Source organism: Aythya marila, assembly GCF_965140915.1.
Source record: "Aythya marila genome assembly, chromosome: 9".
Classification (NCBI taxonomy): Eukaryota; Metazoa; Chordata; class Aves; order Anseriformes; family Anatidae; genus Aythya; species Aythya marila.
In genome coordinates this window covers 12228347-12245391 of record NC_139050.1, presented here as the reverse complement: position 1 = coordinate 12245391, position 17045 = coordinate 12228347, and the positions used below count along the sequence as shown (strand labels likewise).

Below are 17045 nucleotides of genomic sequence, written 5' to 3'. Positions count from 1 at the left end.
AGGGGCAGGAGGGGCTCCCGCTCACCCCCAGCCCCCACGCCGCGGTGGGGGGACGAAGCCACCCCAGCCCCATGGGGATGCTTTGCCCTGGGAGGGGCTCAGCGGCTCCTTCCCAGCCACCACGGGCGTTTTCTGCAGCCGGGAGCGGAGCGATGGGCACAGGCAGCCGGGCATGCAAGGAGCGCGTTCGCTGGAGCAGCGCTAGGACTGTTTTTTTTTTTCCTTTCCCTTAATTTAAATAACTGCCCCCTTCCTCCCGCAGAGCTGCAAACGAACGTGCTCCTAAGGAAAAAAGCCAAGCTTCACTTATTTATTTGTAACCCTCCCGAAGGACACTTGGTGTTTTGCTGCACTGGCTTTCTGTCCACCAGACCTGCGCATCCGAGAAGTTATTTATTTTTGTAGCCCAGGGGAGACGGCATCCTGACCCTTGCTTCCCTCGCTGCCACCAGAGCAGGCTTTCCATGCCTTCGGCTAGCTTTTCTGGGTTGTTTTGAAGCAGATGCAAATGCAGTGTTCGCTCTCAGCCCTGGAAGCTGCTTCAGAGAGCACAGCCTGTGGGGCAGGTTGTGCAGGGATAGACCTTGTCTGGGACCTGGGACGAGCCCAGGGCAGAGAAAAGGAGCGGGCGATGGGGTGTGGGAATGGCCAGGAGGGACCTCCTGGGGAGCTGCCAGCCCCCAGCAAACCCCAGCTCCGGGTTGGACTTTGCGTCTGGGTTTGTATTTATGTATTTATTTAACATGTTTGGGGCGGGGGGAGGCTCCAGGGGTCGCTTCCCTTTTACGAGGTGAGGTTGGACATGAATGCCACCCCCTTTCTTGCTGACCATCCTGCCAGTGCTGCATACGTGGCACCTCCTGCCTCTTTTGGGGTGGCTCGATGGGGAGCTCCCCATTGCCCCAAACCTCCCAGCCCACGCAGGAGGCTGGGGACAGGTGCTCGGCAGCTCCTCTCCCTGGGAAGTGTCCCCTTTTTGCACATCCTCAGCTGCTTCACCAGGACAGTGCCCTCCCAGAGGGGACCAACGCTGGGTCCAACGCTTGGACACTGCTGGGTCGCTGCGAGGAGCAGCGGGAGCAGCCAGCCATTGGTTTTGTCACAGCCACATCTCTCCCTGAGCCACCCCAAAGCCAAGGACGCAGACCTGAGACCCAGCTCTTCTCCCAGGACACAACGGGGACAGAACAGCGGACACGGCCACGGAGGATGCCATGGTCTGGGTGCATTCCCTGGCTCACAGCAGCAGGACCAAAGCCTAGGAAGGCTTGCTGCCTCTCCTGCAGGCACCAGCTGCCCTGCACACTGGAGCGTGGCTCCCAAATCAGCCTCCCCTCCCCAGCAGCTTCCCCGTACCCAGTGGGGTGCCCTGCTCTGCTGCCATCGTTATGTTTCAGAGTTAACAGCGAGCTGAAAGGGAGTCGTTCGTCATCCTCCTCGGGTACAGACACGGTGGCTGCAGGTCCTGTGCAAGCCCCAGGGTGGGAAGCGATGTCCAAGGGCAGCGGCCAGCGCACACGAGCGTGTCCCCCGCAGCTTGTAAATGTGCCCCCCCCCCCCTCCCCTTAGCCAGGGCGGCCGTTAATGAGTAGCCAGGTGGCGGTGTACGGGATGCGCGCCAAAATAAACCCCAGTTCTCATGAAAGCGCAGCCTCCATTTCTCCATGCCCCTCCTTGATGTTATCTGGGAATCTCAACGCTGGCATCTGGGGAGGATTAAATCAAAAAAAAACAAGAGAAGAAAAAAAAATAAAATCCAAACCTCCGCCGGCAGCCTGGGCAACAGGGGCTCTGCTTGGTGTGACAAGACGTGAGATCGGGGCCATTTGTAGCAGCAGATTTGGCTCCTTTTCCCCGCCCGCTGGGCCTGGACCTGTTGTTTGTGCCGTGGCTTTGTGCCTGGAGGAGAGCAGCAGGTTTTTTCTCCGCAGACCTGATCCTTGCACCCGGTCCCGCTTCACTGGGCTCACGCTCTGGGCAAAGAGCAGCACGCGGGCCGTCTGCTGGGCTCTTGTGCTGGCGGTGGCAGCGGAGCCGAGGCAGCAGTGCTCTTTCGACTCCTGTGCCCCGCAGGACACGACAACCCCCCCGTGTCACTGCGATGGTGACGCACCAGCACCAGTCTGCCAGGGCTCTGCTGGGGATGTCCTCTCCTGGTGGCAGCGAGGTGCACGGCGGCGCTCCTGGGGTGTGCCTGAGCCCCAAACCTGCCACCTCCTGCATGGGACAAAGGCTTGGGTCTGCCCCCACTGCCATGCCAAGGGCATGAAGCAATGGGGTCGGTGGCTGACTGGGGCCTGAGGCCAGCAGCACAAAGTTCTGCCCCCTGGGGACCCGCAGGGATGGGGGCAGCGGCCCGCCTGTGGCAGCCCAGAGGAGGAGCACACCGCGTGGTGCTTCGGGCCCCCAAACCCCCTGTCCCCCTCGGTGTCACCCCCATTGGTACCCCAAAGGCTGCAGGGCACAGTGGGGTCCCTACCCTCCCCCGGGGGGGCTCCAGCCCTGGGCTCCCACCGTGTCTGCAGCACTGCCCAGTCCTGAACGTCGTGTCCCCGGGGCCTGGCCAGGAGTGGGGGCCCCACTTTTGGGAAAGGAAAGGGGCCGTGCCCCACCAAGGACACCCAGGTGGCGGGATTTCCTGCGGCACGACAGAGCCGCGCAGCCCAGCTGTGTTCATCGGGAGGTGCGATGGGCTCAATTTGGAGGCTGTGATTTGTTGTTTTGTTGTGGGGTTTGTTTGTTTGTTTCCTGAGTAGGTTCTAAATTTAGCAGGCACCGCTCACCATCCCTCTCTTGATGGGGCTGCCCGGCGGCTTCAGCTTTTCCCAAGGCACCACGAGGAGAACCCAGGGCACCCTGGCACCTGGCCCTGCTCGGGTGCAGCCTGGAGGGAAGGGCAGGGCCAGGTGGGCCCCAGGAGCACCCCCCACGTGTGTCCCCAGCACACAGGCACCTCACTGCTGGGGCATCGTGGCAGCTCCCCTCTTCCACGCAGGGCACGGCAGGAGACGAAGTGCCTGCAGCTCCCCCCATCATCCCTGGGGAGCAGTGGTGGCCCTGGAGGATTCCAGAAGCTCCCCAATATGCCAACAGTCTCACAAAAAAATTCCTGAGATGTGCTGGGCAGCCATCCTGAGTCACCCACAACCCCACGACCCCCTGAGGATTTCAAAGCAGCCAGGGCCACGCCATGCAGAGGGACTCCCAAAGGTCTGGGCACCCTTCTGGGATGCAGGCAGGAGGCTCCACTCCTCCCCAATCCAGTGAGACGGCAACTGCTGAGCTCTCCCTCCATTTACCCTTCCCTATTGATGGGGGCTTGTCTCAGCCTTGCTCTGCAACAACAGCGGAGCCTCGCACAGGTCGTGGAGCGTGGCAGCAGATTGCTGTGCAACCGGCTGCAGAGAGATGGGGAAACCGAGGCACCTGGCCGGGAAATGCTGTGGTGGGGATACGGGCAACCCACAGCTGCCAGACTGCCGAGCCCCTGGCAATCCTAGGAGGGCTGTATGAGAGCCGCAGGTCTGTTTGGCAAGGGGGGGTTGACCCACTTGCAGAGAAACCTTCTCTCCCGGGCGCCCCTGCTCCTGCTCTGCCCTCCCCACAGCCCCAGAGCCCACCCGGGTGGGAACTGCTCCCCACCAGCCCCTCCAAAGGCTCCTTCCCAAAGGCAGCCCTGGCTGCAGGCTGCCTGGAGGGGAAGAAAAAAAGCAAAAGGGGGCAGTCAGAGTGGATCGGGCCAGGCTCACGGCAGGGGGCTGCTAGGGAGCCCCCTCCTGCAGGGAGAGCCCCCAGCAGAGCATCCCCACCGCTGTGCGGGGGTCCCACAGGCAGCGTGAGGCCTGCAGCCCACCCAACTGCAGGGCTGCGCGACAGGTGCTCAGGGCACCCCGGATCCGGCCACGGGGCTGTCCCCCCCGCCCCCTATACCCCACCCCGTGCCCCCTTTCGGCCCCCCCCCGGGGCAGGCGGCGGCCCCTTTAAGCGCCGAGCTGCCCCCGCCCCGCCCGCCGGCCCCTTCCCCCTTTTCTATTTTTTTATGAATGAAAAACGGCCTCGGCGGGGCCACGCAGAGCGCGCCGCGCCCATTGGCTGCCGCGCGCCCCTCCCACCCCGCCGGCCTCAATGGGGCCCTGGGAGCGGCGAGGGGGCGGGCTCTCGGACGCCCTCCGACCAATCGGAGGGCGAGGAAGCCGGGGCGGCGGCGCCCCATTGGGCGGTGCCGAGGGTAAACAAGCGGCGCTGGGCGGGGCGCGGCGGGGGCCGCTCGCTCGGGGGCTGGGGGCCGGCGCAGAGCGGAGCGCGGTGCCCGCTGCCCGGGCGAGGAGCGGCGCTTCCCGAGGCTCAGCCCCGGTGCTGGGTGCCCGGCCCCGGCCCTGCCTGCAGCGGGTGAGCCCCCCCTCCCACGACGGCCCGAGCGGCTCCGCGGGGCCCGGCCCCGGTGCGGGGCGGGGGCGGTGTTTATGAATGGCGCGGGGTGAATGGCGGGGGGCGCGCGGCTGCGAGGGGAGGAGGGGGAGGAGGCTGGGGGGGGTGGGGGGAGGAGGAGGAGGAGGAGGAAGGGGGAAGGGGGAAGGGGGGGGCGGAGTTTATGAATGGGGCGGCGTGGGAACGGGCCCGGCTGCGTTGCGGCCCTGCAGCGCCGAGCACCGGCGGGGCCGGGGGGGGGCCAACGGGGGAGCGAGCGGCGGAGCGGGGAGCTGGGGGCCGCCTGCTCGCGGCGCCTGATGGCACGGCGGGCTCTATAGAAAGCCGCTGACATCACGACGCGGGGGGCTACGGCGGGCCCGCACCGGCCCCCGGCCAGCCCCGGGGGCGGCAGAGCTCGGGGACGGGTCCTGAGATCTCCGCTTTCCCCCCCACCCCACCCCACCCGCCCCCTTACCCCGCAGCCTCGCACCTGCCGGAGCCCAGGCGGGAGCCCCCTTCCCGGGCTGCTGTCGATGCTGAGCGTGCCGGGGGCTCTGTCCGCCTGCCCCGCACCATGGATGGCTTCTACGACCAGCAGGTTCCCTTCATGGGCCCCGGGGTAAGTTTGCCCCATGCCCAATTTCCCCGGTTTCTGGGGGTTCCCGTGGCTGCCCCCCTTCCGGGCCGCTCACGCCCTCGTCCTTGCAGAAGTCGTGCACCGAGGAGGGCCGAGGCCGGCTGGGGTCCGACAGGAAAAGGAAGTTTTTGGAGACCGACCTGGCCCACGACTCGGAAGGTGAGCGGGGCTGCCAGCGGGTCCCTGTGCCCTCGCTGGGTCCTGAGGAGACAGCTCTCCTTGGGCCTGTTGGCTTAGAGAGAGAATTCGGCAAATAGCGGCCCTTTTATTTATTTTTCTGTCGAGTGCCTGAGTCTTTCACTCTGTTCCAGAGCTCTTCCAGGATCTCAGCCAGCTCCAAGAGGCCTGGCTAGCTGAAGGCAAGTCTTCACCTCCGCCTTTTGCCATGTAAAATCTGTGCGCAAGCATTTTTTGAGGACCGAAAGTGCTATAAAACCTTTGTTTTTAATTTTTTTAGCTCAGGTCCCCGACGACGAACAATTTGTCCCAGATTTCCAGTCTGACAACTGTAAGTACTGCTTATGGCTTTTGTTCTCGGGGGTGGAAGCGTTGAGGTGCCTGTGCAAAACGTCGCGCTTGCTTTAGGGTCGCTTCCTCGGGGAGCGGCTGCTGCCGAATCTGAAACCCTGAAGCTCTCTGCCTTTGGGGAGAAAGCACGTGTGTGTGTGCTGTTCGGGCTCACGAAGACAAGGCTCGCAGTTCCCTGCGTCTCATAACGGGGAAAACTACAGCCAACCGCATGGAAATATCTCTAACTGATCTCTGGGCTCCTCTGAGACTCGCTGCTTGTTCCTAGTAACGTTGATTTGCTTATAAATGCTGCTTTTCCTTTTCAAGTGGATGGGAGAGCCCGTGCTGGGCTTGTTGGTTAGCCACAATCTCTGCAGTTTCTGGAGCTTTTTGCAGTCCTGGCCTAGCGCTGTTGGCAAGAGCAGACCTGAGCGGTGAAACTTGAGCTGCTTTAAGCAGCATTAATCTCTGGCAAGCAAGCACGTTTAAAAAAGGAGGCCAGTGAAAATGCAGTCCCTCTTGAATTGCATAATAGAGAGCGAGCTTTTTCCTAGTCGTGGTTCATTGCCCAAACCAGTCAGCGGCCAGGGCAGGGGCTGGTGTGCAGTTAATGGTGTGTCGGGCTTGCACCAGGCTCGGTGCCGACAGTCCTGGCACTGAGGGCTGGAGGGGGGTCGGGATGTGTTGGGTTGTTACCTGGAGAGCAGAACTAGCAGCCTAGCGTTCCTAGCTGCCTTCTGCTGCTGAACCAGACAGCCGCAGAACTTAAAGGAAATCAAATTTAGCCTGCAGTCGAACAGATTTCTCATTCCAGCTTTGTCACAGCATGCAGCAGAGTATCTTATACTACAGTAAACGCATGTTAATTATTGCCCTTTGATTACTTCTGAGTGGGAAGCTTGCCATTAAACTGTTCCAGACAGCCCAAGTTTCAGATGCGCTTTTTTTTTTTTTTCTCCCCCCCTTCTCCCCTGAGATAAAAGGCAAGCCCGGAGTCAGAAACGCGGCTCGCTGTTGACATCCTGGTGCAGCCCGTCAGCTCTTGCTCGGAGCAGTGCAAACTGCAGCGTGCGTGGGAGGGCGGCTCGGAGAGCTGGAGCTGTTTCCAGTGCCTTTTGGCAGTCTCTTGTTTCCTTGTAACCTGAAGAGCTCAGAGAGAGGAGACAAACTTTTCTGGGCGATGCAGGGAGGGAAAAGCATTTGGTCGAGGCTTTTAAATGTTCTTTTAACCTGCTCGGCCTCTGCAGCCCCGGTGATGATGTCGCTTGGAAGGCGATGTCCCTGCGTGACTTCCCGCTCCGATAACCTTCCTGAACTCTCCTGGGGAGATAAAGCAGAGCTTTCTCTTGCTGTTGGGCTGGGCTCGGGGAGTTTGGCTGAGTGCTCGTGCACACAGAGGCTTGTGGGGCTCAACAGCAGCTTCTGGGGGGCACGGTGGTGCCCTGCCCGGGGAGACGGGGAGCCCAGCTCCTCCGTGGAGTCCCCAATGAGCGCTACAGCTCAGGGGGTGACAGTGCTTGAGAGCACCTGCAGTGGGGGAACCGCGAGGGACAGGTCCCGCTCAGCTCTGAGCCTGTGGCCCACGTGTGCTGGGCCAGGTCCTGGCGGCGCTCCGAGCTGCAGCCCTGCTCGCACCCTGCTGAGCCTCCACATAGCGTGCTGGCCACCTGCTCGCAGGTTGGGGCTTTCTGCAGGAACGGGCTCGGAGCTGGGGTTTGGCAACAAGGCATGCACGGGTGGTGGGCAGCACGTCGCCTGCAGCCTCTTGTGATGGGGAGAAAATGTGTCCATGTGGACGGGGAAAGCAGGGCTTCTCTGAATAAAGTGTGTGTTGTCCTTGGTGCCCTTGGTGGAGCCACGAGAGGCTGGGTTTGGTGCTTTTTAAGCCACCCAGGAAGTATGGGATTCCCCAGAGCTGCCCTCTGGGTATCCAGGGGGCATCCAGGCAGAGGGGCAGCTCCCGTTCGTGGTGGGGCGATTTCCCTGGTGAGGACAGGCACAGTGCTGGAGAAGCAGATCCTCCTGCAAGGATGAGCAAGCTGTGCGTGCCACCCACCTACTTCACCAGGTGTAGGTAGGGGCTGGCATGCAGGCTAACACGTCCTGTGTCCCTTGTCCTCCGTCCTGTGTCGCTTGTCCTCATGCTCTGGCGAGAAGAATATGCGCATGGTGTAGTATCTTGATCAGTTGTTAAAATAACCAGGGAGAGATAGGATTGTGCTGTGGAAAGCAAGCATTGAGAGGCTTTTTTTTTTTTTTTTTCCTCTGCAGGCGCAAGGTGTGAAGGTCTTGAAGGGTGTCCCTAGTTTTTCTGGGGGGAGAGGTTGGTCCCTGGGGACTTTTGCCCCCTTGCTGGGATGGTTTGCAGCTAAAGTGGTGAGCAGGGCGTGGAGTGGGTTTTCGTACACGCCGAAATTAAAGAAGGAGGCTTGTTTCCGAGGAAGGATTGTTTAAACAAAGGAAAGCAGGAGCACAGCTTCTATTTCTGGCTCCTCTCCTGGTGTGACCTTGGGTGCGTCCTGCTCCAGCGGTGCCGGGCGCAGTGGGACGCAGGGGCTGGCAGAGAGTTTGGTGCCCATGGCAATGGCTGGAGTGGGTGCCGAGGTCCCTGAGCTGGTGGCTGTGCTGGGAGTGGGGCTTCGGTCACTTCCCCTCTCCATGGGCAGCGGGTGCTAGCAGCAGCAGAGCTGTTGTCCTCAAAGCTCACCACGTGCCATCAAATCAGGCCTCAAGGCTCAAAGCCCTGGCAGCCCCAAACAGCTTTGGGGTGTCCCCTTCATGTGGCCAAGTCCCGGAATGGGTAAGCCTCTGGGCTGCTCCCTCCGTTGGCTTTTTTAGCTTTTAATTACAGCGAGGAGCGGAGGAACCAAGAGGTTTGGAGCGCTTGTGCTCCTGCCATGCCTTTGTGGCACCGGCTGCTGGGGCAGGGTGTACCTTTCCTGCTCAGTACCTGGAAAACCGAGGTCAGTTGTGGCACGTTCTTCCTTGCCAGCAGGGAACCGAAACCCAAATACCAGGCCCTGTGGGCTGCTCTGACTCTGGGGCAGGAGAGCAGCAGGGCCGGGGACCCAAAGACAGCTTGGTGCGAGCCGTGGCTGCGTGACGCTTTCCCCGAGCGGCCGCCCGCGTTTATTTTGTCTTTCTCCTCGCTCCCTGCTCTCGCCGAAGGGCGTTCCGGCCCCAGCGCCTTGCACAATCGCCTGGGCTTTGAATGAACTTGGCGGAAAGGCAGCGTGGTGAGGAGCAGCGCGGGCCAGCCCCGCGGTGTTTGTGTAAGGAATCCAAACGTTGCACAAAGTCCGGGCTGCTCGGCACAGCCAGCTGGTCTCTGTTATGATCTGAAGGATCGTTTCCCTTTTCTTGAATGGCAGCGCTAAGCTCTGGGGAAATTTTTCTTTCTTTCTGTCTTTTTTTTTTTTTTTTTTTTCCCCAACCGCATGAATGTAGCGCTCCAAATTGTTTGTGAATGGAGGGTGGTGCCCGCTCCGAGAGGTTTTTTTTTTCTTTTTTTTTTTTTTTTTTTTCCTTCAATGAATAACCAGACCCCATTGTGCGGCTGGCGGAAAAACAACCCTGCTCGAACAACACGGAGCCTGTTAGGGAGAAACATGCCCGTGATAGGCAGCTGGAGCCCTTCCAAAGCAAGTTTCCCCTCTGCTTTCCCGTGCCTCGCGGGGTGCCTGGGCTTCACAGCCTCTGCGCTGGCCCCCGTTAACACCCGAAATGCTCGGGAGCAGCCTGGCCTCGCTCCTGGGGAGGGGCTGGGGGGGGGAACTTGTCTCCGGGGGGGGTTCCAGGGAGCGTAGGGGCTGTGTTTGCTCAGCCTGGGCTTCGTGTTTCAAATACTCCCTGGAGTTTTTTATGCCCTTGGTACCAGCTGTGCTGGGCTGCTTGAGGGGGGGCTGGGGGAGGATCAGCAGCTCTTTAAAGGTTTTGACAAATTAGGGGAGCAGCTAATTACCTGGCAAGCTGTGAACAGTTGTCCTGGAGCTATTCACTCCTCTCTGGCGTAACTGGGCTGTGTTTAGACTTCTCACGAAGCTAATACTCTACTTCCGACTGGTCTTGGCTCTCCGGTTCAGGCATGGTTTAGGTAAAGATCTCGGCCACGCTTTCCCTTTCCCAGAGCGTCCGCTTTTAGATTTAAGAGGTTAAGTGTATATTGCCCCATTTAAAACGCTTATATATATAGTGAGTGGGCCTGGCGGTGCTGTGGGGGTGGATGTCTTGGAGTTTCACAGCCCGTTTGCCCCTTGGACTCGTAACACCATGGCTCTCCTCCCCTGTCCCCTGGTGGTCCCGGGGCTGTGTCCCCTTGGTCACGAGGCTGCGCCCAGGAGATGCGGGGCTGCCAGCTGGCTGCTTGCCGCTCCTCGCCACAGCTCTGCCCCGCTACTTTGGAGCCAAGAGAGCCCGTGCCAGCTCTCCCTGCCTGCATCTCCCACTCAAACCACGAAGCTGCCGAAGGTGGTGGTGGGAACAGAGCTTGGGCTCGTTGCAGACACGGCGTGCAGCAGCTGAGGGGCTGGGCAGAGGGCAGCGTGATGCTGTACGGCCAGGCTCATCGCCCCTCGCGGGAGGGGTTTGGGTCTGGGTGCCCTTGCTGTGGGGTTTGTGTGCTGGCGGCACCTTGCCCTCCCTGCCACCATGGCTTGGTCCGCTGGGAGGATGGACCTGTAGGGCCTCCAGCCTGCTGCGGTGTGGTTATGTGATGCTCCTGGCCCCGAGGCTGTGCATCTGAACCCTCAGCGCCCAAGAGGATGCTCCCCAGGGCTGGCAGCACCCATGGCTTGCTCCCACGCTGGGTCAGAATCCGTGGTGGTGGAACCAGGGCTGGGAACACACAGTGACCGTGTCCTCCTCCTTCTCCTCCTCCTCCTCCTCCTCCTCCTCTCCTCTCTCGTTCCAGTAGTCCTGCACGCCCCACCTCCGGCCAAGATCAAGCGGGAGCTGCACAGCCCTTCCTCGGAGCTGTCGGCCTGCAGCCACGAGCAGGCTCTCTGTGCCAGCTATGGAGACAAGTGCCTCTACAACTGCTGGTAGGTCGCCGGAGGCGAAACCCCTCCGGGCAGCACAGGCTGCTTCTGGCACCCTCTCAGAAGCCCAGCAGATGGGGCTGGGTGGCAGGGAGCATCCCATCAACATGTGCCCCCCATGGCACTGGATGTCGGCACTGGAGCCAGCAGGAATTTGGGGTCCCCCGTGGCACTGGGAACAGAGGGGTGGTCGAGCTGTGGGTGCAGGGAGGGCGAGGGCTGTACTGCGGTTCCCTTGGGGACGCCACCCACCCGGCCACATTGGCTTTATCACGGAGCCACCAGCACCATCCTCACCGTCCCCTCTTGCCCCCTGCAGTGCCTACGACAGGAAGCCCCCCGCTGGGTTCAAGCCATTAACGCCGCCCGCCACACCGGTGTCCCCCACGCAGCCGGGATCCTCCCTGCCAGCCCCGGCGGTGCAGGCGGCTGCCCATGGCGCCCCAGCGGCCCCGCTCCGCAGCGCTGTGCCCGCCCCGCGCCCGCTGCACGAGCAGAGGCAGCAAACCTTCGCGGTGCCGCGGCCGCCTCACCAGCCCATGCACATGCCAAAGATGATGTCGGAAAACCAATACCCCGCAGAGCACAGGTAAGGATCGGCGGCCTTCCAGCTGTGGGGAAGGGAGGTGGGACACCCGGCCCCTCGTCCCCTTGCTGGGGTTGCAGTGTTTTGGGGCTTCTAGGAACCTGGTGCTGTGGGGCTGGGGGACCACTGGTGTGCTGTGTGCAAGGCGCTCTGCACCGGGATGTGGCCGAGGAGCAAAAAGCTGCTGCACCAGCAGCCCAGGGCAGAGGCTGTGAATCCTCCTGCTGAGATCTCCCAGCCCCCCGGTGGACTGGCTGGCTCGGTGTGCTGAGCCATATTAGGATTTTGGGCGCCATCTTGGTGCGAGGGATTTCTTCTGATTCTTTCTCCCACCTGGGTTGGCGCTGCAGCCACTCACCCTCATTGTCCAGCTGCAGGACAGGTGTCACATTGCCCTTGGGGTGATTTGGAGAGGGGAGAGGAGGATTTTTTGGGCTGCAAGGGAGACACCCTGCTTCCCTTCCTCATCGAGCTGTGGCTTCATCCTGTGGCAGTGCCATTGGGGTGTCCCCTTGAGGCATGCAGTGGGTGCCCAGGACGCGCATCCCTCTGCAAGCAAAGGGGGGCAGCAGCTGGCCCCGGCCCGGAGCTCGGCTCCGGGCGACCTTCGAGCTATGCGGGGGGCTGGCCGTGACCCATCTGGAAGCGCCATACCAGCACGGGGCTTGGGTTTCACTCAGGAAGGGCAGGGGGACGCGGGTCGGAAATGGAGTAATCCCAGCCCGTCAGCTGGGGGGGATCTGGTTACAAAGCCAAATGGCGTGCGGCGGCCCCGAAAGGACCGGGCGCGCGGAGATCGCCTTTCAAGGTGCTGGGCCGGGCAGGGGATGCGGCAGCAGCACCCCCTCGGGATGGTCCCGTACCCCCACGGTAGCACAGAGCCTGGGCGGAGGGCACCGGTGCCTCTGGCTGAAAATAGTGCTCCCGCCGCCCCGCGCGAGGTTTAATCCCAGCAGATTAGCAGCCAGCTGGCTCTGCGGCGCTGCGCAGGGGATTTGGCTTTGCGTAAGTGCCTGCAGGGCTGCAGCGTCCTCGGGCCCCGCGGCTCTGCCTCGCCGTGATGCCACCCCACTGCCTCCAGGCTGGGTTTATTTCTAATTATCGGGGGTTTGGTTTTGTTTCCCGTGCTTTTATCCAAGCAGCCTTGGTAAGGTGTGTGTCAGGGGTGCCCCCTGTGCCTTCCTGCTCACCCAGCTGAGGGTCCCCATCCCTTGGCTGGGGAACCTGTGGTCCTACTGTGTGATGCAGATGGGTGTCCCACTGGCTGAGCCATCAGTAGTCGCCCCACGCACCCCAGGTGCCCCCGTGGTGCCTGCCTCGACCCCTTGGTGACGCCGTGTCCCTTTTCCCCCAGGTTTCAGAGGCAGATGTCTGAGCCCTGCCACCCCTTCCCGCCGCAGCCCGCCGTCCCCGGGGACGGCCGCCCCGTCTACCACCGGCAGCTGTCGGAGCCCGTCGGCCCTGCCACCCCCCACCCCGCTCAGGGATTCAAGCAGGAGTACCACGACCCGCTCTATGAGCACGCCGGCCCCAGCCTGCCTGCCCCCCCTGGGCACAGCTTCCAGTCCCCCATGGGCATCAAGCAGGAGCCCAGGGACTACTGCATCGACTCAGGTGGGTGGCAAGCGGGGCGGGCTGTGACGTTGGATCTGTGCCCCGTGCAGGCAGGGAACAGCGGTGCTGTAGGGTTGTCTTTTTTTATTTTTCCCCCTCTTTTCTTTAAAAGGGGCACCGCAGGCATTCCCCAAATGCTGCACGCTGTGACTGTGTGCAGCAGGGGGTGTCCCCAGGGCCTGTGCCCACCCTGCTGCAGTTTCTGGTGGCTGGTGCTGAACCCCACCAGCATCACGGAAAATCCTCTAAGCGCCTTAGGGCCTAAAAATACTGTGACCTCAGGCTGGCGGGAGGTGGTTCGGTGCAGCCGAGCAGATGGCAGGGGAGGGAGGCAGCCAGAAACCCCACGCTGCTCATGGGCTCCTGCTGCCTCCCTTAGCGTGTGGCCCAAATAATTTGGTGGAAACATGCACTGATGTGGACTGTGCCACCTGTGGTTGTTCAAGTGCCCCCCGCCCATGTAAATTACACCGTTTTCTCCCCGAAGATAGGCGTGAGGTGGCACAAGGCAGTCTGGGGAGGGACAAGATGCCCAGGAGAGACGGTGCTGTGAGGCTTACCACTGCCTTTTCTCCCTTGCAGAAGTGCCTAACTGCCAGTCCTCGTACATGAGGGGGGGCGTCTTCCCCAGCAGCCACGACGGTGAGTGTGCCTCCTGGCTCGGGGCTGGGAACTTCGGGATGGGTCGCATCGCCGTGTCCCTCCCCAGCCCTCCATCCTGTCCCTTGCGAGGGCCTTGGCAGGGTCTCTCTGTGCCCAGGGTTTTAGGGTTTTCCTTGTGCCAAGCCTCTCCCCACGGGCAGGGATGGGAGCAGGGTGAGGGCTCAGCTCCTGGGGACCGTGTGCTGTTGCATCCCCTGGTGCAGGCCAAGCATGGGCTCTGTCTCCGGGGCTGATTCAGAGGTGAGAAAGGTTCATGGCCACCCAGTAGCTAAGGACAGGTCCCCAGTAGTGCTGGCAGACCCTGTGGTTCCTCTCCCACCACCCAATCAGGTCTGGCAGAGCCACGGGACACCCCAAAAATACCAGGAGCACCACGTCACCTGTGAGGGACGTGATCCACCTCGCGCCCTGGCACCGGGTGTGTGCTGTGAGGGCATGGGAGCAACGCGCTGCCCCGTGTAATCCGGGATAACATGCCCAATATAGCTGCTAAGAGGGTTTTGGTTATTCCAGCTCCTTGGGGTGAGGGGAGGACAGATCTGTGCTGCGCTCAGCTAGCTGGACATGGCAACGAAGCCGACGGCATGGCCAGAAATAACCACGGAGGGGGCAGCTCCCGGCCCTGGGACACTGGGTCTCTGAGCTGGCTTGGGCCCAGCCAGGTGTCGTGAGGATGGGGCAGGGGCCCCTTGCTAACGGGAGGGCTCTTTCCCCTAGGATTTTCGTATGAAAAGGACACGCGATTGTACTTCGATGACACGTGTGTGGTACCGGAGAGACTGGAGGGTAAGCAGCCAGCCAAGGGGCAGCGGGGGCAGGCTCCGCACCCAGGGGTGCCCACAGAGGAGCCACCGGGTTCAGAGGCCGCTCAGCGTCACTGCTGTGCCCTGGCCCGGTCATGCCCTTGGGGCTGAGCATGTCCCCTTGTCCCGGGGCTGAGCCGGCTGTCTCGCTGTGGACAGGTAAGGTGAAGCAGGAGCCCACCCTGTACCGCGAGGGCCCTCCCTACCAGCGGCGGGGGTCCCTGCAGCTCTGGCAGTTCCTCGTCACGCTCCTGGACGACCCCGCCAACGCTCACTTCATCGCCTGGACCGGCCGCGGCATGGAGTTCAAGCTGATCGAGCCCGAGGAGGTATGGGGCGTGTGAGGGGTGGGGGGCAGCCCCTTCCCCACCCACGGGTGATGCAGAGGAAGAAGCTGCTTGGGAAGCAATTGAAAGCAGCTGCGGCACCGAGCCGTGTGCTGTGGGTAATTACCCGTAATGTCTGCTACGCCGTGCATGGAAATTGCGGCGGTGAAGCAGTTTTTCTGGCAGGCTCCCCCAAATCAAATGTCTTTTGATTCAGCCTCTGGTTCCGTGCCGGCTGCGTTGTGGCAGCCGGAACCGCCCGAGTGCTTCTCGTGCCCATCACCCGTGGGCTGGGCTCAGAGGGGCCGGGGTGAGGCCATGCCCTGGTTCCAGGCCCTGAGCAGCATCCCGGGATGGGCAGAGCCTGTGGGGTTCAGCTTTCAGAGGGGACCTGTGCCCAGACACAGGCTGGAGCTGTCACGGCTGCGGCCTTTTGCTCTCTAGGTGGCACGGCGCTGGGGTATCCAGAAGAACCGTCCGGCCATGAACTACGACAAGCTGAGCCGCTCCCTGCGCTACTACTACGAGAAGGGCATCATGCAGAAGGCAAGTGGCCCCGTGCCCACCTAGGGGTGGCTGTCCCCAGCATCACTCCCCTGTCCTGGCGTGCCACAGGAGGGGCAATGCCAGTACCATCCCAGCCCAGCCTCTCATTCCCAGCCTCTGCCTGTTCTGCTTGCAGGTGGCCGGCGAGCGGTATGTCTACAAGTTCGTGTGCGACCCCGACGCCCTCTTCTCGATGGCCTACCCCGACAATCAGCGCCCCTTCCTGAAAGCGGAGCCCGACTGCCACGTGAACGAGGAGGACACGCTGCCGCTGACGCACTTCGAGGACAGCCCCGCGTACCTCCTGGAGGTGGATCACTGCGGCGGCCTTCCCTACGCGGAGGGCTTCGCCTACTGACTTGGCCGGCCGGCACAGCGACGAGCACTAGCACCTCCGGTTTGGGCAAATAAGGGCAATGGTTTTGTAAAGAATACTTTTTGCCATTTCTTATATAACAAAAACCGACACCAACAAAACACAAAAGGAGATGAGACGCGTGTGCGCACACACAAACTGGCCTTTACCTGTAAGCGCAATTTGGAGGAAGCTAAAAGCCCCGGTGTGTGTCAGCGCTGAGTCCACAACCTTACTGTCCAAGGGCTAGTGCGTAGGACTGCCCGTGGCTGGCACCTCCCGCCAGGCATCCCAGAGGTGTTTTGGGGAGAGGGGAGCTAAACACCAAGTCTCTGACCCAGGCCACGTTTCTCATGAGCAAGCGACGGCCGATGGCTTCAGCAGCGCCCGTGAGACTGGTCTAGACGGTGTGACTGTGTAGCGAATTGTCACGACAATCTGCTTTGCATCGATCACAATATGCGTAGCTGCCTTGTGTGTTGGAAAGGGCTTCGATTTGCACAGGCGAGGGGTGTCTGGGGGGGCTCGGGCTGGGGGCACACCGTGCCCGTGCCCCAGGGCTGATGTGCATGGTGTCCCACCCCGAGCTGGAGCAGCCTTCTGCCTTCTTCCTGGACAACACCTCCCCGCCCCACCTCGTTCCCCTCGAGTGTTGCTCTCCGATGTAACAGTCCCTTAGCCTGCCCCCCCCCCCCCTCTTTCCTGGGTTCCCCTCAATTCTCTTCCCCAGCTCAGGCTCTGTGCGATGGGTTTAATTTCAGGGGAGGAGATAGTGTCACAATCTTCCTCCCCCCCCCCCCTTTTTTTTTTTTTTTTGGAATGTTTTTAGGAAAAAAAAATCTAAACTTTTTTTTTTCCTGTAGATTTTTTTTTTTTGTATTTTAAGGCAAAGCTATTTTCTGCAGCCCTGCTGCTGTGCCCTGGGGCAGCTGGCAGTGCATGGGGAGCTACCCCGGCTGCCCCCAGCCGTGTACGTGCCCCCACGGCACTGAAGTTTCTGGTCCACTCCATTTCACTGCTCGAGTCCTTGCTCCTGGGGGGGGTCCAAGACTGAAAGGGCAAGAGCTCAGCCTCATTCCCTTCTGAGCACAGTGGGGCTGGGCTGTGGGGCCCCCTACCCACTGCAGCTCCCCGTACTCCTCCACCTCTCATATACGCGTAACCCCACCAGCTACATGTTTTTGTTGTAAATGCTGTATAGGAATTTTTTTCTCCTCCTTAGTTAGCTTTGTTTGGATTTTTTTTTTTTTTGACTGAGTCATTCTTTTTTTTTTTTTTTTTTTTTTTTTTCGGGGAAGTATGAAGATTAACTCCCAGTAGGCTTGGTTGCTATCCCTGTGATGTACAAGTGGCCCGTGCCATCAGAAAGCATTGGATCGCGGGAGCTGCACCTTGGGGACAGCTGTAAGCATTTGCTCAGTGTGGCAGGTCTACGGTGCAGGAAGGGGTTAATCTGAGGACTGATTTCAAATAACCTTTACTTGAGCAGGGCTATGTATCTCCTGCAAAGCTGCATTACGTTCTGTACTGTGTACAATAAAGGATCTTGCTTTCTGTTC

General features: G+C 61.1%; 1 protein-coding gene across 2 annotated transcripts; it reads left to right on the top strand.

Annotated features, from left to right (window-relative positions):
* The first annotated feature begins 4279 nt into the window (after positions 1–4279).
* Positions 4280–17045, top strand: ETV5 (ETS variant transcription factor 5). Of its 2 annotated transcripts, none has more exons than XM_082767418.1 (13): positions 4280–4389; positions 4893–5029; positions 5119–5206; positions 5359–5406; positions 5505–5555; positions 10470–10596; positions 10913–11182; positions 12534–12793; positions 13376–13435; positions 14174–14242; positions 14419–14588; positions 15030–15131; positions 15268–17045. In XM_082767418.1, exons 2-13 carry the CDS (start codon positions 4985–4987, stop codon positions 15487–15489), a joined length of 1512 nt encoding a protein of 503 aa, XP_082623544.1. In that variant the 5' UTR covers positions 4280–4389; positions 4893–4984; the 3' UTR covers positions 15490–17045. The 2 variants fall into 2 exon arrangements, with proteins under 2 accessions (XP_082623544.1, XP_082623543.1); XM_082767417.1 differs by having other exon boundaries at positions 10467–10596.